The sequence below is a fragment of the Carcharhinus amblyrhynchos genome, chromosome 3 (assembly GCF_965287045.1).
Source record: "Carcharhinus amblyrhynchos chromosome 3, sCarAmb.v2.hapA, whole genome shotgun sequence".
Taxonomy (NCBI): Eukaryota; Metazoa; Chordata; class Chondrichthyes; order Carcharhiniformes; family Carcharhinidae; genus Carcharhinus; species Carcharhinus amblyrhynchos.
The window spans coordinates 68,838,581-68,863,738 of NC_137326.1; the positions used below are offsets into that span (position 1 = coordinate 68,838,581).

The 25,158-nt window shown below is 44.0% G+C and overlaps 1 protein-coding gene across 1 annotated transcript in view; it reads left to right on the top strand.

Moving 5' to 3' along the window:
- Positions 1-25,158, top strand: part of LOC145340550 (ephrin type-B receptor 1) — a 555,098-nt gene that overhangs the window by 482,685 nt on the left and 47,255 nt on the right. The window contains exons 10-12 of the mRNA XM_080185026.1: positions 6,004-6,126; positions 6,316-6,563; positions 10,541-10,756. Coding sequence (XP_080041152.1) covers positions 6,004-6,126; positions 6,316-6,563; positions 10,541-10,756 — 587 coding nt within the window. The remainder of the gene's footprint in view (positions 1-6,003; positions 6,127-6,315; positions 6,564-10,540; positions 10,757-25,158) is intronic.

Consider the following 25,158-nt stretch of genomic DNA (forward strand, 5'->3'; position numbering starts at 1 on the left):
AGGACAGGGAGGGAACTGCACACAGATACCTGGGGCAAGGAGGGAGCAGCACACGGATGTGTGTGTGTGTTCCTTAACTGTTGGCCAGAGCATTAAGTATCATTGTTCACCTCCTATGCTCTCTTCACCCCGAAGTCATTAGTTAGACTCCCCCTCCCTATCTGAGAACAGATTGATAATTTAATAGATACAGTCAATTCCTAAAGAGACAAAACAGTAATGCACTGAACCATCAAATTTCCTGTTGAAAGATTGGTGCGACAAATTTGAGTGCTCTTAAAATCAGTTATCTTCCTGTTATTTAATTTTTAAAAGCATAAAGCCAATGACAGCAGCTAATGTTTTTCATACAGCAACACTGGGAAGTGAGAGTTGTCAAGACATATAAAGCAGAGGTACGGGTGTGAGAAAAAACACTGTGAGGAAGTCAGGAAGCCAGATCTTATCAGTGGCAAGGGAAGAGGGCTGTGATTGACAGGGCAGATGAACAATGCTCAAATGTCTTTGAGTTGTTTGAAATCATACTGTTTTTATGTGGGGTGGGGTAGGGGGTGTAACTTTATCTTGCCATAGATCTGAGCTGGAGCCATAGTGCCATGAAATCAAGAGTAAAATATGTCAATGAATTTTAACAGTTAAGCTTTGTTTAATATTTTGTTATTCCTGCTTTTACAGTAAAATAGTCACAATATTATATCATACATCATTTGAGGAATGTTTTATATTGCAGAAGGATTGTGTTGCTGCTGGTGCTGTGGGCTTTGTTCAGGCACTAGCTTCCAGAGCTCAAACTTAAAGCCTTAGCCCTCTCCTCCACCCTCCCTGAACTTACTGGAAGTGAGAGAGGGGAGGAGGTACTGGCGTAGTGGTGTTGTCACTGGACTATTACTCCAGAGACCCAGGTAAATGGGGGCCCGAGTTCAAATCCCACACAGTGGTACAGTGGTTAGCACTGCTGCCTCACAATGGCAGGAACTCGGGTTTGATTCCCAGCTTGGGTCACTGTATATGTGGAGTTTGCACATTATTCCCGTTTCTGCATGAGTTTCCTCCAGGTTATCCGGTTTCCTCCCAGAGTCCAAAAGATGTGTTGGTTAGGTGCATTGGCCTTGCTAAGTTCTCCCTCAGTGTACTCAAACAGGCGTCGGAGTGTGGCGACTAGGGTATTTCACAGTAACTTCATTGTAGTGTTAATGTAAGCCTACTTGTGATATGAATAAATAAACTTAAAGAACTTAACTTAAATCCCACCAAGACGTGGTTAAAAACCTGGATTTAAAAGTCTACTGAGGATCATGAAACTATTGTCCACGGTTGTGAAAGCCCGTCTGGTTCACTATAGAGTCATGGAGATTTACAGCCTGGGAACAGGCCCTTTGGCCCAACTTGTCCATGCCACCCAGTTTTTACCACTGAGCCAGTCCCAATTGTTCACACTTGACCAATAACACTCTATGCCCATCTTACTCATGTAACTGTCTAAATGCTTTTCAAAATACAAAATTATATCTGCCTCTACCCCTGCCTCTGGCAGCTCATTCCAGACACTCACCAACCTCTGAGTGTAAAAATTGCCCCTCGGGATCATTTCGTATCTCTCCCTTCTCACCTCAAACCTATGCCCTCCGATTTTAGATTCCCCTACCTTTGGGAAAAGATGTTGACTATCTACCTTATCTATGCCCCTCATTATTTTATAGACCTCAATAAGATCACCCCTAAACCACCTACTCTCCAAGGAAAAAAGTCCAATGTCCTTTAGGGAAGGAAGTTTGCCCCCTTACACGCTCTGGCCTACATTTGACTTCAAATCCACAGCAATTTGGCTGACTCTTAAATGCCTCTTCAAGGACAATTAGAGATGGATAATAAATGCTGACTGGTCTGGCATCAGGTGCTTTGGCTGGCTTAATAGATATTGCTGCAGACTGGACTTAAAGGAAGACATTTGTCTAAGCGCAATGAGATTTAATCGTGAACAGTACTGCTGGGAATCCAATGAGCTAACGTTGGAAGCAAGAAACGAATGTCCTCAGTGGAAAACATGGGCTGAATTAATAATTGGACAAGCGGCTGGACCAGGTTCTTATATAATGAACTACATTATGTGTAATCTTTACAGCACAGAAGGGTCCATTTGGCCCATCAAGTCTGCACCGACCACATTCCCACCGAGGCCCTATTCCCGCGAGCCAACATATTTATCCTGCTAATCCCCTGACACGAGGGTCAATTTAGCATGACCAATCAAACTACCTGCACATCTTTGGGTTGTGGATGAGTTTTGGATAACTATGCAGGGTAGAATGAGGGAGAGCAGCCAGGAATGCATTGGAATTGTCACATCTGGAGGTGTCAAAGGCTTGGATGAGGCAACCAAGGAGCTGAGACAGGGCAGAGCTCAGACGATATTGCAGAGGTGGAAATAGCCAGTGCTGGTGCAAATGCTGATTGGTCAGCACCCAGCCAGCAATGCCCACGTCCCACAAAAATGGAGAAGGGACACATTTCTCTGAATCAGTGAGCAATCCCGTGAGCAATTTAGGCGGCATGGTGGCACAGTGGTTAGCACTGCTGACTCACAGCATCAGGGGCCCTGGTTGATTTCCAGCTTCGGGTCACTGTTTACGTGGAGTTTGCACATTCTCCCCGTGTCTGCATGGGCTTCCTCCGAGTGCTCCAGTTTCCTGCCACAACACAAAGGTGTGCGGGTTAGGTTGATTGGCCATACTAAATTGACCCTCATGTCGGGGGATTAGCAGGGTAAATATGTGGGGTTGCAGAAATAGGGCCTGGATGGGATTGTGGTTGGTGCAGACTCAATGGGCCAAATGGGCTCCTTCTGCACTGTAAAGATTGAATGATTCTATGAATCCTCTGATCCAGCAAAGCAGACAGGTCTGGCAGAATACCTTAACTTAAATTTTGTCGTGGCTACACCCAGCGGCCCATCATGTTGGATTAGCAGCTTGTCGATTTTGTCTGGTAGTTTCAATAAAAACTATTATTTACTGGCTGAGAACATATCCCTAATACTCATTGGCCTCGGAGATGCATGGTAAGTCAAATAAAAAGCCTGGGAATAGGGTCTCCCAGGCCCCAGACTTCACTGATAGTTTCCAGCAGTCAATTCTTGGCATGTCCCAAATTTGATTCCTCATATTACAGCTGGTGAAAAGGGGGCTTATAGGGTGTCCTTACACCGAGTGTTTTGCCTTTCCTCCTCCAAGGGCCATGGAGGATCGGTGGGGGAGCATACCTTGTCACGGAGGGCATGAGGGACAATGAGGGGGTGGATGGTGGGAATGAGGGACAATGGGGTGGTGAGTGAAGGGGGCATATCTTGGCATTATCTTTTAAAAGGTCGCCTCATTCAGACTATGATTTATGAAACCTCTGAGCTGCCATGATCCCCACTGCTATGAAAAGCTGGCCTGACTCCATGGGACGTGTCTTTCTCCACAATGGAGCAGGTCAGGTTAGGAGTGCAGAACATAAGAACATAAGAAATAGGAGCAGGAGTAGGCCATCCAGCCCTTCGAGCCTGCCCCGCCATTCAATAAGATTATGGCTGATCTGTCGTGTCTCGGTTCCACATTCCCGCCCTCTCCCCATAACCCTTAATCCCCTTGCCTATCAAAAACCTATCAACCCGCGTCTTAAATATATTTAGCAAGGCAGCCTCCACCACCTCAACGGGCAGAGAATTCCAGAGATTCACCACCCTTTGAGTGAAGAAGTTCCTCCTCAACTCCGTTCTGAACCGCCCCCCCTTTATCTTGAGGCCTACTGTCCTACTGTCCTTTCTGAGTGGGAAGAGCCTCTCCACCTCTATCCTGTCCATCCCATTCATCATCTTATATGTCTCAGTGAGATCTCCCCTCATTCTTCTAAACTCTAACGAGTACAAGCCTAGTTTATTCAGCCTCTCCTCATAGCTCAACCCCCTCAACTCCGGTATCAGCCTAGTAAACCTCCTCTGCACTCCCTCCAAGGCCAAAATATCCTTGTGTAAGTGCGGCAACCAAAACTGCACACAGTACTCCAGCTGCGGCCTCACCAATGCCCTACACATCTGCAGTAAGACCTCCCTACTTTTATATTCAATCCCCCTCGCTATGAAGGCCAGCATCCCATTTGCCTTCCTGACCACCTGCTGCACCTGCAGGCTGGGTTTTTGCGACTCATGCACAAGGACCCCGAGGTCCCTCTGCACCGTCGCATGCTGCAGTTTTTCGCCATGTCGCAGGGTGCAGGCTCACAACTTGAACCAGCTCCCACCCATACACAACACCGAATAAAATGGGAAACTCTGGGAATAGGATCAGGAATCCCAGAACCGGGTCCCAGCTGCCATTTTCACACTTCCATGGAGCCTTCCACACTCTGAAAATCTAGCTCATTAGATTACCAAAATCGTGGTCAAAAAGGCAAGTTTTAAAGAGTATCTTAAAGGAAAAAACTGAGGGAAAGAGGTACAGAGAAAGTGTTCCAGAACATTGGGCCCAACTAGCTACAGGCATAGCCAGCAAAGGTGGAAAAAATAAAATTTGGGATGCCCTAGAGGGCACATTAGAGAAATGCTGATAATTCTGGGGGAAGTTTGTAGAGCTGGAGGAGAATACAGAGACAGGAAGGAGGGAGGCTATGGATGGATCTGAAAACAGGAACGAAAATATTGAAATCAAACACTTCTTGGATCAGGAGCCAGTGCAAGCACAGGGGTGATAGGGGAATGGGGCTGGGTGCAAGTTAAGGCAGAGGCAGAAGAGTTTTGGGTGATTTCAAGTTTACGCAGAATAGAATGAGGGAGAGCAGCCAGAAGTGCATTGGAATTGTCACATCTGGAGATATCAAAGGCTTGGATGAGGCTTCCAGCAACCAAGGAGCTGAGACAGGGCCAAACTCAGATGATGTTGCAGAGCTGGAAATAGCCAGTCCTGGTGCAGATATGAGGATGAGAACTCATTTTGGGGTCAATTCCTGTCAATGAATTAATAAAAGGCCGGATGGCAGCATGACAGCCAAAGCTGCATCTTCCTTAAGTTGCTGTGAAGACCATTTTGCAACGAACTTGATAAATATTGAGTGCCAATTCTGGTCACCCTTGCTCTGATACACTACTTAAACTTGCAGCAACCAACACTCAGCCACTACATCAAAGCTGGCATACTGGCGTCACAAAGTCTAATTTGCATGGCTATATGCTGCAATAAGGTAGGAAATAGAGCGAGGACTGCTTTTATTGCCATCCCTCGGGTACAGGGTTTCAGCACCAGTCCTGCTTGCCATTCAGTTCACATGCCAGATTTAGGCATGACAGCTGTAAGTAGAGCAGGACAAGGAAGGGATATATTGGCTACAATTTATATTTCAAGAGCTGCTCAAACATTTCTGCATTGATATTTAAGCAAAGCAATTAAGATTCACCCTAGACTCTTGACCTACTGGCCACTGGGCTCCTAATGATGTTGTAATGAGGTGCGAATATATGCAAAAAACAGAGTTTATGCAGGAGAAGCAATTGGAAAGGGGATGGGCGGAGCAAAAAAAGAAACTGAGAACTCAATGGAGCTGCAAAAGTCTCATTTTAAATTCTGATCACATAATCAAGCCTGCCATTCTATAGCCGCTCCAGCTCTTTGTTGTAATAAAGTATTTCAAGTTGTTGACTTGTTCAATACCTCCAGCCAGTTCTGTCTGTAGGAAAAGGATTATTGCTGTGAGAATAAATTAATGCGTCCAAAGGTAGAAGGGAGCTCATAAATCATGAAGTTCAGCAATTCAGGGGAGCTATAAATGCCCTTTTTTTAGGCCATTTCTTTGCTGCTGTCTAACAGAACAGAAAAATCGAAACATAATTTTTTTCCCCCCCAGCAGACCAGTGTTTTGGTATTCATTACAAGTACTGCAAAGGAATGGAGGGCTCTAACTACTCTGTTCTTTATCGAAATGCCGTGGCAGTAGTTGATTTGACTGATATCTGCTGTCTGCTCTCTCTAGGTTCTCCTGGGATGAAGATCTACATTGATCCATTCACTTATGAGGACCCAAATGAGGCCGTCCGGGAGTTTGCCAAGGAGATTGATGTCTCTTGTGTGAAAATTGAGGAAGTAATTGGAGCAGGTACATCTTGTTGAGTTTGAGATGCTGTGCAAGTTGATTGACTTCTCCTGACTGGAGTGTATCCCGACAGTTTTTCCTATGGTTGCAATTGAAGTTTTTTTTTTGCTGGTCTAACTTGAATTCCTAATTTCTCCACCATTTCCTGACCCTCTCCCTCTTCCCTCCCCCTCACCACCCACCTCTCCACAGGAGAATTTGGGGAAGTCTACAAGGGTCGTCTCAAGTTGCCAGCAAAGAGGGAAATCTCTGCAGCAATTAAGACACTGAAGGCAGGCTATTCTGAGAAACAGCGCCGGGACTTTCTGAGTGAGGCCAGTATCATGGGTCAATTTGACCATCCAAATATCATCCGGCTGGAGGGGGTGGTAACCAAAAGTCGTCCTGTGATGATCATCACAGAGTTTATGGAGAATGGAGCACTGGATTCCTTCCTAAGGGTAACTATTCAAGCTAATGATAACAAGTCTATGTAGCTTTTACATTGATCTTTGAATTGAAAGGACTTGTTTCCTATCGGATCTAGGTTATTGACCATTTATAATGAATACAGTAATGCTTCAGGTAGTGTGGGAGATTCATACGGACTGAGGATGTTATGTTGGGCTGGGAGGGGTTTACATTTGACTGGGAGAAATTTATATTGTAGTAGAGGTGGTAGGGATTTGCATTTGATTAGGAGGGTTTGTATTGTTTTAGCGAGGTTTATATTGGTTGGGGGAGATTCTACTTGACAGAGGGGAACGGTTTATGTTGGACTGGGGGGGTTTGTATTTGACAAGAGAGGCTGCATTGGACTGTGGTGTTAAATTAGACTGAGTAAGGGGGTTGGATTTAGACTGGGGCGTTTATACTGGACTGTTTGTATTTGCCTATTGATGTTGGTTACAGTGGCAGGAAAATATCCATTGCCTCGCTGTACTTTCTTTGAGGGCACTAAGTGTCAACCATGATCAATCACAGGAGGCCAGAAAGCCCTCCTAACTCCAGTCAAGAACACTATTGTGTTCTCTGTTTGTGAAGCCCAGAGGTTGGCCAAGGTGGTGCCTGCTGAGGTGGAACCTCGAGCAGAATTCTGGCAACGCACCGCCTGTAAGAAGTCAACTGCTAGTACAGTGATCAGTGTGCACAATCTATTAGCAGCACTGAAATGTCACCCTTTAACCAACATCACTGAAAGACAAACAGTAAAATTATTTTTAAGCGGAAGATTTTTAACTTGACATCAAGAGCTTGCTGCACACCATCATTGGATCAGTGTCATCAGCCAGTACAGCAACCATTTTGTTTGTATTGAGCCTGATCCGGGGTCAGTGTGTGCATTGAAATTGAAAAACAAATGGTGATTTCAAATGAAGTGAATAAAATCAATAAGAGAAAAATTGAGTTTAATTTTCCAGTGTTGGGTCATGTAAGCTCACTAATAATTCCATAATAAAGAACAGAAAGAACCCTACAGACTTTGCTAAATGTCTGTTCAGTGCCCAGTGCTACAGCAGCAAGAGGTTGGCCCTGGAACCCACTTAGACTGTAACCCAGGAAGTCTCGGTGGCTAAATGTACCCAAGGGTCTATCGTACTCACCGATGCAACCACGAAAGAACAAAGCTCAGGCACCATGGTGTCGACTAATGTTCAAAAATGTATTAATAACAATGAATGTTTTGAGAGTTTATTTGAAATGTTTTCACTGACAAGGCTGTTCTCCTTAGAATGAGCTCAATAAAATTGATTTCAGAAAGACATGGGAATAAATAAGTATGGAATGCTACTGATCTGTGATATCTTATCAAAGACTGGGCGATTTTAATTACGACAGACTTCTTCAGATGTGACTTTCATTTTACAATTCAGAGGCACTCAGTAATTTACACTCACTGAGCTAACAAGCAATTCGACATTCTGACAGCTGGAAGCCAGGATTGAGGCACAAGTTTTGCAACACTGTTTTAGAGGAGGGTGAGAATGGAATTTTCAGGTAAGCTAGGCTGGTAAAATCTGTGCAGCAATAACTTGGTCAGACCTGGAATGTTCTGAGCTGCACCAAAGCAACAGTTACGATGGCACCATCAGTGTGAATGCTGCAGAATGCTAATGTAGGAACTTTATCTCTGCTAATCACTCTCCTGTCAACATATTTGATCATAAGTTTGGTGACTGTGCCAAAATGCGTCAGATAGAATGTAGAAATAGAACATAGAAAAACTACAGCACAAACAGGCCCCTCGGCCCACAAGTTGCGCCGATCATATCTCTACCTACTAGGTTTACCTATAACCCTCAATCCTATTAAGTCCCATGTACTCATCCAGAAGTCTCTTAAAAGACCCTATCGAATTTGCCTCCACCACCACCAATGGCAGCCGATTCCGCGCACCCACCACCCTCTGAGTGAAAAACTTACCCCTGACATCTCCTCTGTACCTACTCCCCAGCACCTTAAACCTGTGGCAGCCATTTCAGCCCTGGGAAAAAGCCTCTGAGGATCCACCCAATCAATATCTCTCAACATCTTATACACCTCAATCAGGTCGCCTCTCATCCTTCGTCTCTCCAAGGAGAAAAGACTGAGCTCTCTCAACCTATCCTCATAAGGCATACCACCCAACCCAGGTAATAGCCTTATAAATCTCCTCTGCACCCTTTCAATGGCTTCCACATCCTTCCTGTAATGAGGCGACCAGAACTGAGCACAGTACTCCAAGTGGGGTCTGACCAGGGTCTTATAAAGCTGCAGCATTATCTCCCGACTCCTAAACTCAATCCCTCGATTGATGAAGGACAGTACACCATACACCTTCTTAACCACATCCTCTACCTGCGAAGCTGATTTGAGAGTCCTATGGACCCAGACCCCAAGATCCTTCTGATCTTCCACACTGCTAAGAATCTTACCCTTGATATTATATTCCTTCATCCTACTTGACCTGCCAAAATGTACCACTATACATTTATCTGGGTTGAAGTCCATCTGCCACTTCTCCGCCCAGTCTTGCATCCTATCTATGTCACGCTGCAACTTCTGACATCCCTCCACACTATCCACAACACCTCCAACCTCCGTGTCATCGGCAAACTTACCAACCCATCCCTTCACTTCCTAATCCAGGTCATTTATAAAAATCACAAACAGCAAGGGTCCCAGAACCGATCCCTGGGGCACTCCATTGGTGACCGACCTCCATGCAGAAAAAGACCCATCTACAACCACTCCTGCCTTCTGTGAGCAAGCCAGTTCTGGTTCCTCAAAGCAACGTCCCCTTGGATCCCATGCCCCCTCACTTTCTCAATAAGTCTTGCATGGGGGACCTTATCGAACGCCTTGATGAAGTCCATATAAACCACAAAGTTTAATGTCGTTCCTGGCACTGGACCCCCACACAGCACACACACAAAGACACATAGCATATACACAGGCAATAAGCACACACACAGCATGCACACACACCATCTGCTGAAACACCACAGACAAGTTCACACCTGAACAAATTGTTCAGCAGGTCTGTAATTCAATTGAGTGCTCTGGCTCCTCCCTCAAGCAAAGTAGTCAGCAACTATGTGAGTAACCTTTCGCAGCCATTTCCACAGTTGAGCTGAGATAAGACAGGATATCTGTGAGTGAAGCTCATATTTTAATTCCTTCAGAACCGTGGCACAATTAAAGGAAACCAAGTTAAACTCCAGAGAGTAAACCTTCACCTTTGTCACATGGGACCAATGAAAGTTAGGTTAGGGTGGCATGGTGGCATAATGGTTAGCACTGATGCCTCGCAGCGCCATGGATCCAGGTTCAGTTCTGGCCTTGGGTGATTGTGTGGGCTTTGCACGTTCTCTTTGTGTCTGTGTGGCTTTCCTCCAGGTGCTCCAATTTCCTCCCACAGTCTAAAGATGTGCAGGATAGGTTGATTGACCATGCTAAATCGACCTTTAGTGTCAAGAGAACTACAGGGTAAATAGATGGGATTACAGGGATAGGGCTGTGTGGGATTGTTGGGGCAAGCTTGATGGGCCTCTTTTTGCACTGGAGGGATTCTATGATTCTAGGGGGAAATGTTTTCCAGAATTAAATAGTTTGTCAGCACTTGGAGGTGGAAGTAGCCCATTGTTGACGGAACCATACCCCAGCAAAGATTCCAGTCTTTCTGGTAGAGCGGTGGGGAAGCTGTAATTTCTGATGGAAAAGAAGCTAAGGTGAAGGGATTATGTGGGGTTATGGGGATAGGGCCTAGGTCGGTCCAGCCTCAATGGGCCAATTGGCCTCCTTCTGCATTGTAGGATTTCTATAATTATAAATCAGCCATCAGAGCATTTCCCCTCTGTATTCTCCTCACACTGTTTCTTAAATATTTCCCCTTCTAATGTGTCTTTTCTAGTTGAAAGCTTACTGGTGTACTAATGGACGTATTCATTTTCCACAGCAAAATGATGGGCAATTCACAGTGATTCAGCTGGTTGGGATGATGCGGGGCATTGCAGCGGGGATGAAGTATCTGTCCGAGATGAACTACGTGCATCGTGACCTGGCTGCACGCAACATCCTGGTCAACAGCAACCTAGTGTGCAAGGTTTCAGACTTTGGCTTATCACGCTACCTGCAGGATGATACTTCAGACCCAACGTACACCAGCTCCCTGGTGAGTCCAAGTCAACAGAATAAACCCGGGGAGTGGGGAGCACGGAACTGGTCTCACCCCACAGGAGGGCAGGCCAGAGAATTAGCAGTACAGTAATGATGGTTCTCCTCCCAATCGCTCTTTGCTGCCATCAATCCTTTCCACTAGTGTGCAGGGAGTCTGAATTTACTCTGATGCATCCAGAAAAATTCAAAAGATCTCTAGGGAAAATATGAAAGGGAATGAAAAAGCATTTGAGCAGAATGGTACTTGATAAACTGAAAATCACCAGCTACCGACAGGATTGTTAGCTGGTTGTGGGTGTTTCTTGTTTCTTTTCTGGTCATTGGTCCATTAATGTTGTTGGTTCTATTAGTGGGACAAGCCTCAGTTGTCGTCTCACATGGATAGAAACGATTATAATGTGTTACTCAAGAAATGCATAGGGATTCTACTCCCCAGTGCCCTGGTTAATGTTCATCCCTCAATCATCATAGCTTTTTTAAAATCGTCTTATCATTTATATCATTGCTACTTGTGAGATCTTATTGTGTGCAAATTGGCTGCCTTGTTTACTACCTTGCAACAGTCTCTGCACTTCACTGGCTTTAGAGTGCTTTGGAGTGCCCTGAAGTCATAAAAGGTGCTAGATAAATGCAACTCCCATTTTGCCCTCAGCCTTTTGTAATGCTGCAATATCTTGAGGTCCCTATAGATAGAAGTCTAACAGTTTTCTTTGTACCATTCTTCTATTCAACATAAACATACCAATCATACACAGGGATTGGATAAACAATAATGTGGGTCCTTTATCTAAAGGTAAGACTGTCTACAGGTAGAGTTAAGTGTAGTACATTTAATTTCTACTTTGGTTGCTTACAAACTGATTACAAATCATGAGACTAATATATCACATCCTATTGAGGTAGTAATAATTGGCAGTAATTTAAGATACAACCCTTTAAAGGTGCACTACATTCCTGAGCAGCTGAAACCTTCATATGTCAGGTAGTTTGTCTTGCAGTCTGGGTGGGGTGTTGCAGTATGTAGCTTCTTTCAGTAATGTGTGTGTTTTTTTTGGCTGAAGGTTTCTAAATCTTTGTTGTATTTACAGTCAGCTTCTTTTATTGAGAATGTAAACCATTATAGATAATAGGGTGGAGTTTATGCCTTGGGCACACTCAGCCATCCATGCTCTAATTGCACCAAAATTGGGTCTGTTTTAAGTATTTCCATTGCTCAATTCTCACTCAAAGTCAAATTTGTACGCCAACAAATGCCAAATCTGCCTTGAACCATGACAATCAGGCAATGTTTTAAAACATAATTTTCTTTAAGATTTGCTTAAGATATTTGGAGATGTATTTGAATAGTATGTTTTATTAACACTGCTGAAAAATGGTTCATCACAGAGATTAAATATTTTAATCGATGTCCAGCCCAGCACTTGCTAGAAACTTGAGCTTACATTCGTGAAAAATCTATCCAGAGCCATTTACTTGTTTCATTGGTGTACAGTATTCAGTTTCTTGGTTAATTAAAAATAATATATTTAAAAATTTTTAGTAGGTGCCTATTAAAGCCCATGTGCCTCATTTAAAGAGTCTTTTTTTATATAATATTAAAGAGTCTCTTTGAAGACCTGCAGCCAGGCTCAATTAGTGGCAACTCACCATGGTGATTAATCTGATTTGGGACATAGTTAGTCCTTGTGGGTAAGGATGTCTCTAGTTCAATGATTTTTTTTAAACCAATGCGAATCGAATTTCTACAATTTTTCAATGCAATTTTAAAAAGTGGAATTAATGCTGAAAATTCAGCAGCCATTTGTGCTGGTTTGGTTGAATAGGGGCAAAAGGCAATGAAAAGCACAGTGCAACTTAACAGAAACGTCAGGCCAATGAATACACAAGGGTTTTAATTAGAAAGTAACATTGTCAGCTGTATATTATCCCCGTGCTTCATTACATCTTATTTCAAACATAATTAACTGCCACCCATACATACCAAACCTGATGCTATAGAGGGTTGACGGTGCGGAAAATCATCACACATTGCATTCAAACTATTCAACAATGGCTTGTTCTGACTATGCTATATTCAGTGCTGAGAGATGTTTGTTATCTATGATGAGTTTTAATATTCTCACTGTTTGGGTAAACAGTTTCTCAGAAGTCTGCAACCGTTTCTTTGACATGTGCACCATCTCCTTTTATTCTAATGTTGGGGCCATGTCTTCAGCCATCTGAGCCCAAGACGTGGACACATTCAGTCTTGGGCGATTAAGTGGCAAGTAACATTCAGGCCACACAAGTGCCAGGCATTGATCCTCCGCAACAAGAGAGCATAACCACCTCTCCTTGATGTTCAAGTGAACTACCATTGCAAAATTCACCATCATCAATGTCCTGGAAGCCACCAGTGATCAGAGGCAGAATCAGACTAACCATGTGTAAATACTCCAGCTAGAAGAGCAGATCAGATGCTGGGAATTCTGTGGTAGTAACTCACCTCCTAACTCCTCAGAGCCTGTCCACCATCTACAAGGCACAAGTCAGGAGTTTAATGGAATACTCTTCACTTGCCTGGATGCAGCTCCAACAACACTAAAGAAACTCAACACCATCCATGGGTGCTTGATTGACACCCCATCCACCACCTCAAATCTTCACTCACTCCACCATCAAGCTCTGTTGCTGCAATATGTAACACCTATGAGATGCGTTGCAGCAACTCGCCAAGGCTTTGTTGACAGAACCTTTCAAACCAGTAACTTGTCCTGCAAGGGCAGAAGTCAAATGGAAACGCCACTATCTGAAAGTTCCCTTCCAAATGACTCTCCATTTTGAGTTAGAACAATATCCCCATCCCTTTACCGCTCCTGGGTTGAAATCCTGTACCATCACCTTCTAAAGAGCAATTAGGCAATAAATTCTGGTCTTGTCACTGATGCTTACCTCCCATGAACAAATAAAGAAAGACCAGAAAATAGAATGTGGAGTTCTGTATCATACACAGCAGTTGAGGTGGATAGCATAGAGAGATTTAAGTGGAAGCTGGGTATATACATAATGGAGAAAGAATTAGAACAAGGTAATAATAGGCTGAAAGGTGAAGTAAACATTATGGGAGTAGAGGTTTATTTCTACAGGAAGGAGTATAATTCTATTAAATGGGATGGCAGCCAAATTATTTGTCCTGAAATCACCTCTTACCCTGAAAACTCTAGTGTCGCGTTTGTACTTTGGCACTCTACAATCCTAGTATTGTTGAGTCATCATGATTTCTGGGGACTCGAGATAAACTTCGCAGCCCTCACTACTGACAGCTCAGCGGTATCCAAGCTCAGATACATTGAACAGATGAAAGGAAGCCTTGGAACCATTAATGGTAGCTATTGACTTTAAATTCTTCATATTGATATCCTCATTACCGTAACGATTGCCCAATAAATGTTCACCAGTCTTTCAACTGAGTCATTAAACTGATCTCTCAACCTACCTGGTCAAATCCAGACACCAGGCATGTGTTTCTTTCTATTGCACACCTTAAAATCAGTAGTTTCCTTTCAGAAGTTAGCTCTGTAAAGCATGAATCACCGCTTTGTGATATTCCACATTAATGCACCAAGACATCTAACACTGACAAAATGGACAATTCAAGCTTATTGCACTGTTTGGTTACATCATGGCTGATTAGCTCAATTTTCTTCAATACCTAACAAAAATCTATGAATGTTAGCTTTGAAAATTTCAATTTAACGCCAGCTCCCATTTTCTTTTCCTCAATTACTTTTCAGATAGTTTCTGCATCCGGCAGTGATCTTCCTGATTGATTGAACCTGGGAACTCCATGCGGGAGAGAGAAATTAAATTACATTTGTATAGCATCTTTAACATAGTAAAACAATGGTGCTTCACAGGACAAGTGCTCAACAGCATTGCATAGAGTCACGAGATGTTAAGAAAGTTGACCAAAAGTTTACTAAGAGTGGGGGATTTTAATGAGTATATTCAACTTTGTTGACCCAGGACTTACCTCACCGTGCATTCAAACCTGTTATTGAAATCGCCAAACATCTTGCAGTGGAATTTTGTCAGATATTTTAATACATTTTTGTTAAACACCTGCCACTTGGTTTTTATTGTGTCTCGTAGTTAACTAGAATATCGTAGTATCCCAACAGTGCAGAAGGCAGCCATTCGGCCCATCAAGTCGGCACCAACTCTCTGACACATTATCTTATCGGGTCTTCTCCCATGCCCTATTCCCATAACCCCATTCATTTCCCATGATCAATCCACCTAACTGCTCATCTTTGGGCTGTGGGAGGAAACCGGAGCACCCGGAGGAAAGCCACTCAGACACGGGGAGAATGTGCAAACTCCACACAGTCACCCAAGGCCAGAATTGAATTTGGGTCTGCGATAACAATGCTAATTAAAACACAGCTGGAAGAACACGATAACACAGGGCGTGGACACAAAAACAAATCAATCAATGTATTGATCTGTTGAAGAAGTGTCAGCATTAACAAATTCACACCACTGAGACAGACATGCACACCTCTCTACATACTGCACACCAAACACCAAATACAGAATCTGGTTGGGAGTGTTTTGCCATCTGTGTCTGACAGGTTGTAGAATGATACAAATTGAATCCTCTATCTGGTGTGAAGAAATGACAGCGAGCAGCCATGCAAGTCAGGGTGTCAGTCCTTGTACAATATGAGAGGTTTGCTTTGCCTAGTTGATGCATACCAATGTCAGCAAGTGACAGTGATGTAAATACCGTTGCCTGAGAGAGAGAGTGTGCATCATTTGCTTTCGACTATTTCCCTTTTCCTTTGTTGTTTGGCTGAAACAGAAAAGACTGACCACATTTAATAATTAACTAGTGAAGTGGAAAAGCAATTAATTTGAAGATCAACTAGGCTGCCCAGACACACGATTAGTTTTAAGTTTTGGCGACTTGCATAGTCTAGTACATGCTGATAAGCTTAACAGTATCAAGGTCACAGGTGCTCATCGCAGCACAGGATCAAAGCTTTGGGTTGTAATCTTGTTGTATTTGTTAGCCAAAAATCTCAAATAGTCCCTGGTCAGATATGGCTCAGGGTGGGTTCAAAATGACAACAGCCTAAATGTGTCACCACAGCACCTCCCAATCTATCCCAACAAAACTGTCACAATTACACTTGTATCTGTTCACATTGATTAATGGCTTTCGTACTGAATCATTGCCAGGATTGTGCTATGAATCTGTGCTGTCTAAGAATTTTGCTACAACTAACTAAACCCATTGGTGCATAGACCCTCTGCTGCTGGTGGGGAGTTAAAACATCACTTCCTTAACATGGACTGTATTCAGACCTGGTCCCACAGGACATTGGAGCCTTCGTAACATCCGATCCCTTCTCAGTCATTGAACAAACTGCATTGCTGCCTTTCTAATTCTGGTGTGACAGGAACTTTAATTACATACATTTCCAGTCAGCAATACTAAAGGACAGAGTCTAGACAAGATCCACCATCCTGTGAGCTGTGTTGAGTTTTCTCTGCCTACCGGAGACGGGCTTTGTCAAGCTGACAGTCGCACTCCAAACTGATCCCAGAGGAGAACACCAGGTTAGCCAGACACACATACAAAAGCAAAATATTGTGGATGCTGGATACCTGAAATAAAAACAGAAAAAAACTGGAAACACTTCAGGTCAGGCAGCATCTGTGGAGAAAGAAACAAAGTTAACATTTCAGGTCAATGACCCTTCATCGGAACTGAAAATTGTTCTTGAGGACAGGTCATTGCCCTGAAGTAGTAACTATATTCACATGTATGGGACAAACTTCCATAGTCCCTCTTTGGAACCTTTTTCATGTGTGTCATAGTCTATTTGAGAGTGTGTTCACTCAATATCTATACCTTTAACATGTTTTCTCTGACTGCTGAATAGACATCAGCAGCAGGAAATGGGAGCAGAAATAGGCCATGCAGCCCATTGAGTCATCCCCATCCCCACTTTTCAACTATATTTACTCATCTCTGCTCCTTATCCCGTGAGCCCATAACCCAGCAAATAATATTAACCTGTTTTCCAAATTTCAATCGTCCCACCACCCACAGCCTTTTCATTCTTCTTGGACAAGAACTTTCCAATTACCCTGGTGTGAAAAGTTTCTGCTTTTTGCCTAACCCAGGGTCAATGAGTCCAGTTATAGTACTTCAACTTCCTTAACACTTGAGATCCACAAATCAAAGCTAGGACTGTCTTGCTTTGTTAAACTCAACTACCCACTCAAGCCTTCAGGGAATCCACTGTAACTAATTCTAATAGACCACATAGAATAATATGCTTTAAGCTTAGTTAAGTAGTGTTTACTAGTCTGGCAGTAAGTATCCTTGTATAGCTATAAAATCTCTGAACTGCTGGTCCATTTGTCTTTCATATTGTGTGTAAGAGCCGCCAGTGTTAATTTGCCATGTGGGAGACTCCCATTTCATGCTCAATAAATTACTGACCCAATGCAAAATCCAGTGAATATTTTGTGAATGTATTTGTAGATTGTTACATGGTAATATTGATCATGGAGATTTATTTCCTCTTTGTATATTGTAAGTCATTTTTAATGTATGTAATGCATATGGTTCCAATGTTTGTGAGCACTGTACATGTTCTTTGTAAATGTCTGTGCCCTAGTTTTATATGCTGCCTTTGCTGTGGGAATGGAAGTAACTGGTGTTCCTTGAAGCAGATGGCTAACTGCCTGTGACACAAGTTACACTGTCTGCATGAACAACTAGCCCTGAAGCATTGTCATTAGTGCCAAGGCTATTCTTTGCCTTGGTTTCTGGAATATACAGAATGAAGGGAGAAAGAAAGATGGATAAAGAAAAAAGTTACATTTATATACATCTTTTCAAAGTTCTGGGTGTTCTGGTACTGGCCTTTGGTTCTGTGTTAACAAGGGAGTGAAAGATTATCAGGGTTAGGTGGGAATGTGGGGTTAAAGTCATTACCAGATCAGCAATAATCTTATTGAATGGCAGAGCAGGGTTGAGGGGCCAAGTTCATATATTCATGTGTACGCTAGTGTCCTCAGCTCTGCATCAGTAGCTTGTGGGTTCAAGCCCGTTTCCAGGCATTCCAGTGCAGTACTGAAGGAAAGCTGTCTTGTCTGATGTGTGAAATTCTTTACTGGAGAGAGGTGTAGAGGCTGAATCATTAAGTATGTTCAAGGCTGAGGTAGGCAGGTTTTTAATCGGTAGGGGAATCAAGAGTTATGGGGAATAGGTGGGAAAATGGAGTTTAGGATTTTCATATCAGATCAGTAATGGTCTTTTTGATTGACGGTGAAAATGCGATGGGCCGCTCGGCGTATTTCTACCCACACCTCTTATGGTCTTCTGTCCTCTCACCAGTGTCACGGCCAATATTTATAACTCAATCACGATCACTGAAATCTTGACTCAATCACCTAAACAATCATTCCTCCAAATGGAACCTTACAGCGTGCAAATAGACTGAAGCATTTGCTAACATTAGACTGAGATTACAATCCAAATGTTCTTCATCATCTGTGGTGTACTTTAGGATCCTTTTGAAACTCAGAGTTTCCCAATGTGAATGCAAGTTGTTTTGTAAACTAAAAAGCCTTGCTCGCAATAGCTTTGTAATATAGTCTGTTATGTCGACAAAACTATGCCAGTGCAAGGTCCAGCCAATGACCAGGTCATTTCTATTATGGAAAGCTATTTGTACAGAACAAGAAATAAAAAGACATTGGATACATCTCAGCAGATCTGTATAGTGAGAAACAATCAACATTCTAGGTCATTAACCATCCATTAGGTGCCCTCTGTCGGCACAGAACTGTGCTGAAGCCATCATTTAACTGTTCTTAGTTGTGTTGGAGCATCTGCTCTTGGTACCTATTGATCCTAAAGAATGAAGAAATTGTGCCTCATGGGCCCTCTCCAGTCGTTGGCTCCCATCACAATGAAGCTGTAAAGTTTATCTTTGCTACTCATACCACATCCCATTTCCCATCACTCCTGGGATCCTTATCGGCTCACAGTATATCAATGCGTCTGTTCATGCTCCTGCTGTTGCAAATGACGAAGAAGAATTTGATGCTCTCCGTTCTTGCTGGTGTGAATAGCCAGGAAATTCCAGTCCATACCTGTGATTAAGAAAGTGGCAGATGCGATGACCTTTCATGAAATATCCTTCCAACTCACAGCACGTGGAATTAAAGGGTAGAAAATCATTGAAGGGCTTAGACAATCTGCATGATGATACATTTCCTTTTATAGTCAAGCTCGTAAACTAGAGAAATGAAAAAGTTGCTAATTAAAAATAGCAATTCAAATAGGTCTTAAAACCATAGACTGTGGGAAATAATTCCTTTTAAATTGAGTAATTAAGCTGTTGAAGAATAACTTCTCACAGGTCAGAAGTAGGCATGATGGCCAATTGTTCGTTGTCCTCCAATTGGCCAATCTTCCCCAAATGATATGGACCAGTTGTTTGTAGGTTTCTTTCAAATTCTTTCACTGGGTGGGTGACACCGACTAGGCCAGCATTTATTTTCCATCACTAATTGCCCTTGAGAAGGTGGTGGTGAGCTGCCTTCTTGAATCACTCAAGCTCACCTGATGTAGGTACATCCACAGTGCTGTTAGGAAGGGAATTCCAAGGTTTCGATCCAGCGATACTGAAGGAATGGTAATGTATTTCCCTGTCAAAATAGTGAGTGACCAGGAGGGGAACTTGCATATGATGTCTGCTGCCGTTGTTTGGAAGATGCTGTCGGAAAATTTTGCCCATCGTTTAAAATTACTCAAGAGAATTGTAATCTTTGCCTAGCTTTATTGCTTTGAAACAAATCCTACAGTGAAACTAACAGAACCTGCTATTTTCACTCTCGCATCTATTTAATCCTACTTCTTTATAAATGTGTTTGTTGTTTTGAACTTGAACTGAATAGTACACTGTCATGGCCTTTACCATGTGCAGCTCCCACCATTTCCAGTACAAAGGTTGACAGTAAAAAAGTTCACCAGGGGCTAAGTATTCCAGGTTCTTTATTGGTTCAGAGAAAGTGATTGAGGGGAAGGGGAGGGTTGAGGCCGTTGTATATAGGGGTGGAATATTGCCTTGGGCACATATGAATTATACTCAGTAACCCGCTTTGTCACCATGCCACTTGATGATAATAATAGTCACCAAAACAAAAAAAAGGTGGAATACCAAATAACTGTAACTCAAAGGCGTCTTGGTGAGTTGCTGCAGTGCATCTTCTAGATGGTACACACAACTGCCATTGTGCTTCGATTGTAGAAGGAGTGAATGTTGAAGGTGGGTGGGCTGCTTTATCCTGGACAGCATCAAGTTTCTCAAGTGTTGGAGCTGCATTCATCCATGAAAGTAGAGAGTATTCTGTCACATTCCTGACGTGTGCCCTGTAAATAAATGGTGGACAGGCTTTGGGGAGTTACTCGCTGCAGAATTCCTGGCCCCTGACCTTTTGCAGTATTTGGATAGTTGGTCCAGTTCAGTCTTGGTCAAAGGCAAATGTTGATAGAGATTCAGCAATAGTAATGCTATTGAATGTCAAGTGGATGTTGTTGGATCTGATCATTGCCTAACACTTGAGTGGTGTAAGTAATTATCAGCTCAAGCCTGAATATTGTCCAGAGGACTTCAGTATCTGAGTGACGAATGGTACTGAACATTTTGCAGTCATTAGTAAACATCTCCAGTTCTTGATTTTATGATGAAGGGAAGGTCATTGATGAAGCAGCTGAAGATGGTTGGACTAAGGACATTAGCCTGAGGGTCTCCTGCAGTGATGTCTTGGAGCTGAGATGATCGTCCTCCAATCATCACAACCATCTTTTTTTGTGCCAGGTATAACCCAAACCCTCTGAGTTTTCCCTCTGATTCCCACTGACTTCTGTTTTGCTAGGACTCCTTGATGCCACACTCGTCAAATACTGCCTTGGTGTTCAGGGCAGTCACTCTCATCTCATCCCTGGAGTTCAGTTCTTTTGTCCATGTTTGAGTTCAGGAACTGGGACCTTGGTACAGCCCAAACAGAACATCCGTAAGCAGTTGTTACTGAGTGAGTGCCCCTTGATAGCGATATTGAAAACACTTTTCATCACTTTACTGATGATAAGAACATAAGAAATAGGAGCAGGAGTAGGCCATCTAGTCCTTCGAGCCTGCCCCGCCATTCAATAAGATCATGGCTGATCTGTCGTGGCTCAGTTCCACTTTCCCGCCCTCTCCCCATAACCCTTAATCCCCCCTCTTATCAAAAACCCATCAACCCGCGTCTTAAAAATATTTAGCGAGGTAGCCTCCACCACTTCAACGGGCAGAGAATTCCAGAGATTCACTACCCTTTGAGTGAAGAAGTTCCTCCTCAATTCCATTCTAAACCGCACCCCCTTTATCTTGAGGCTGTGCCCCCTAGTCCTACTGTCTTTTTTGAGCAGGAAGAGTCTCTCCACCTCTATCCTATCCATCCCATTCATCATCCTATACGTCTCAATGAGATCTCCCCTCGTTCTTCTAAACTCTAACGAGTACAAGCCTAGTTTATTCAGCCTCTCCTCATAGCTCAACCCCCTCAACTCCGGTATCAGCCTAGTAAACCTCCTCTGCACTCCCTCCAAGGCCAAAATATCTTTGCGCAGGTGCGGCGCCCAAAACTGCACACAGTACTCCAGCTGCGGCCTCACCAATGCCCTATACAGCTGCAGCAAGACCTCCCTACTTTTATATTCAATCCCCCTCGCTATGAAGGCCAGCATCCCATTCGCCTTCCTGACCACCTGCTGCACCTGCAAGCTGGGTTTTTGCGACTCATGCACAAGGACCCCGAGGTCCCTCTGCACCGTCGCCTGCTGCAGTTTTTCGCCACGTAAGTAATAGTTCTTCCTACCAAAGTGGACCACCTCGCACTTGCCAACATTAAATTCCATTTGCCATTTCCTGGCCCATTCGCCCAGCCTATCTAGATCCTTCTGCAGACTCTCCACACCCTCCACACAATTTGCCGTTCCCCGAATCTTGGTGTCATCAGCAAATTTCAACACCCTACACTCGGTTCCCTCCTCCAGATCATCTATATAAATGGTAAAAAGCTGAGGCCCCAGCACCGACCCCTGGGGCACTCCACTAGTCACCATCCACCAATCCGAATAGCACCCGTTGACCCCCACTCTCTGCCTCCTATTTGACAACCAATCCTCTATCCACGCTAACACCCTACCCCCAACTCCAGGTCCCCCGACCTTCTGCAATAACCTCTTGTGAGGTACTTTGTCAAACGCCTTCTGAAAATCAAGACAGATCACATCCACCGGCTCTCCTCTATCCACTGCCCTAGACACATCCTCATAGAACTCCAGTAAATTTGTCAGACACGACTTCCCTTTAATGAAACCGTGCTGCGTCCGCTCTATCAAGCAATTCCCTTCAAGATGCTTTGCAATTTCCTCCTTAATGACGGATTCTAACATTTTACCTACCACAGACGTTAAACTAACCGGCCTATAATTCCCCGCCTTTTGCCTGGCACCCTTCTTAAACAACGGCGTAACATTAGCCGTTTTCCAATCTTGCGTCACTTCCCCGGAATCCAGCAACGTCTGGAAAATAACCACCAAGGCATCCACTATCACCTCCGCCATTTCTTTCAGAACCCTAGGATGCATTCCATCTGGTCCTGGGGACTTGTCCACAATCAGCCCCTCCAGTCTGTCGAGCACCGCCTCTCTAGTAACAGTAATGTCATTAAGACCCTCCAGTCCTACCACCTTTCCATCGCTAACACCCGGCAAATTATTCACGTCCTCCTCCGTGAAGACCGAAACAAAAAAGTTATTCAATACCTTAGCCATATCCCCATCCCCTACCACGAGGTCCCCTTTCTCATCCTCTAAAGGACCAACATTCACCCTAGCCAGCCTCTTCCTTTTTATATATTTATAAAAACTCTTGCTATCCTTTTTTATATTGAGCGCTAGCCCAGCTTCATAGTTTCTCCTACCCTCCTTTATCAACTTCTTTGTCAATCTTTGTTGACATTTAAACCTCTCCCAATCCTCTTCTCGCCCACTACTCTTAGCTACTCTAAATCCCTCCGCTTTTAATTTAACACTTTCCTTCACCTCCTTCATTATCCACGGCTTATTACCTCTCCTCCTACGGTCCTTTTTGACCATCGGAATAAATTTCTGCTGAGCACCAAGAAAGATCTCCTTAAAGATCCGCCACTGCTCCTCAGCAGACCCTCCCTCCAACGCGCTCCCCCAGTCAACATTCGCCAATTCTTCTCTCATCCTACCGTACTCCCCTCTATTCAAACAAAGGACGCGTGTCTGGGAACCCAAGAGTAGACTGATGGGCTGGCAATTGGCCTGGTTGGATTTGTCTTCTTTGTGTTTGCACTAAACAGTGCCTTCAGCCATTTCTTAATATCATGTAGTTTGAATTGAATTAGCTGAAGACTGGTACCTGTGATGCTGGGGACCACTGGAGGAGGCCGAGCTGGATCATCCACTTGGCACTTCTGACTGAAGATGATTCCAAATGCTTCAGGCTTATTTTTTGCACTGATGTGCTGGTTTCCTCCATATATGTGGATGGGATATTTGTGGAGCCGCCTCCTCCGGTGAGTTGTTTAATTGTCCACCACTGTTTACAGCTGGATATGGCTGGACTTAATTTGGACCCTTTTTGTGGAATTGCTCAACTCTGACTATCACTGGCTGTGGTAAGAAGTTTCACAACACCAGGTTAAAGCGCCACAGGTTTATTTGGAATCACAAGCTTTCAGAGTGCAGCTCTTACATCAGGCTCCTTCATTTCCACATTATCATTGGCTGCTTACTCTGTTTGGCACACATATATGTATTGTACCTTCACCAGGTTAGCATCTCATTTTTAAGTATGCGTGGTTCTACTCCTGGCATGCCCTCCTGCACTCTTCTTTAAACCATGTTTGATCCGCTAGATTGATGGTAATGGATCAGTGTTCAACATGGAGGAGTACTGATTTATCAGCTGAAAGAGAGCAATATGTAGTAATGAGAAGAAGGCATCCTTGTTCATGTTTTCTAATGCCATGAGATCTCATGGGATGCAGAATCGATGTTGAGGACTCCTAGGGCAACTCTCTCCCAGTGGTGTGTCACTGTGCTGCGACCTCTGCTGGATCAGGGATACTGATGTCTGGGATATTGTCTGCAAGTTATGATTCTGTCATTAGAACATAAGAAATAAGAACATAAGAAATAGGAGCAGGAGTAGGCCATCTAGCCCTTCGAGCCTGCCCCGCCATTCAATAAGATCATGGCTGATCTGTCGTGGCTCAGTTCCACTTTCCCGCCTTCTCCCCATAACCCTTAATCCCCTCTCTTATCAAAAACCCATCAACCCGCTTCTTAAAAATATTTAGCGAGGCAGCCTCCACCACTTCAACGGGCAGAGAATTCCAAAGATTCACCACCCTTTGAGTTAAGAAGTTCCTCCTCAACTCCGTTCTAAACCGCACCCCCTTTATCTTGAGGCTGTGCCCCCTAGTCCTACTGTCTTTTTTGAGCGGGAAGAGTCTCTCCACCTCTATCCTATCCATCCCATTCATCATCTTATACGTCTCAATGAGATCTCCCCTCATTCTTCTAAACTCTAACGAGTACAAGCCTAGTTCATTCAGCCTCTCCTCATAGCTCAACCCCCTCAACTCCGGTATCAGCCTAGTAAACCTCCTCTGCACTCCCTCCAAGGCCAAAATATCTTTACGCAGGTGCGGCGCCCAAAACTGCACACAGTACTCCAGCTGCGGCCTCACCAATGCCCTATACAGCTGCAGCAAGACCTCCCTACTTTTATATTCAATCCCCCTCGCTATGAAGGCCAGCACCCCATTAGCCTTCCTGACCACCTGCTGCACCTGCAAGCTGGGTTTTTGCGACTCATGCACAAGGACCCCGAGGTCCCTCTGCACCGTCGCCTGCTGCAGTTTTTCGCCACGTAAGTAATAGTCCTTCCTACCAAAGTGGACCACTTCACACTTGCCAACATTAAATTCCATTTGCCATTTCCTGGCCCATTCGCCCAGCCTATCTAGATCCTTCTGCAGACTCTCCACACCCTCCACACAATTTGTCATTCCCCCAATCTTGGTGTCATCAGCAAATTTCAACACCCTACACTCGTTTCCCTCCTCCAGATCATCTATATAAATGGTAAAAAGCTGAGGCCCCAGCACCGACCCCTGGGGCACTCATCCGCCAATCCGAATAGCACCCATTGACCCCCACTCTCTGCCTCCTATTTGACAACCAATCGTCTATCCACGCTAACACCCTACCCCCAACTCCATGTCCCCCGACGTTCTGCAATA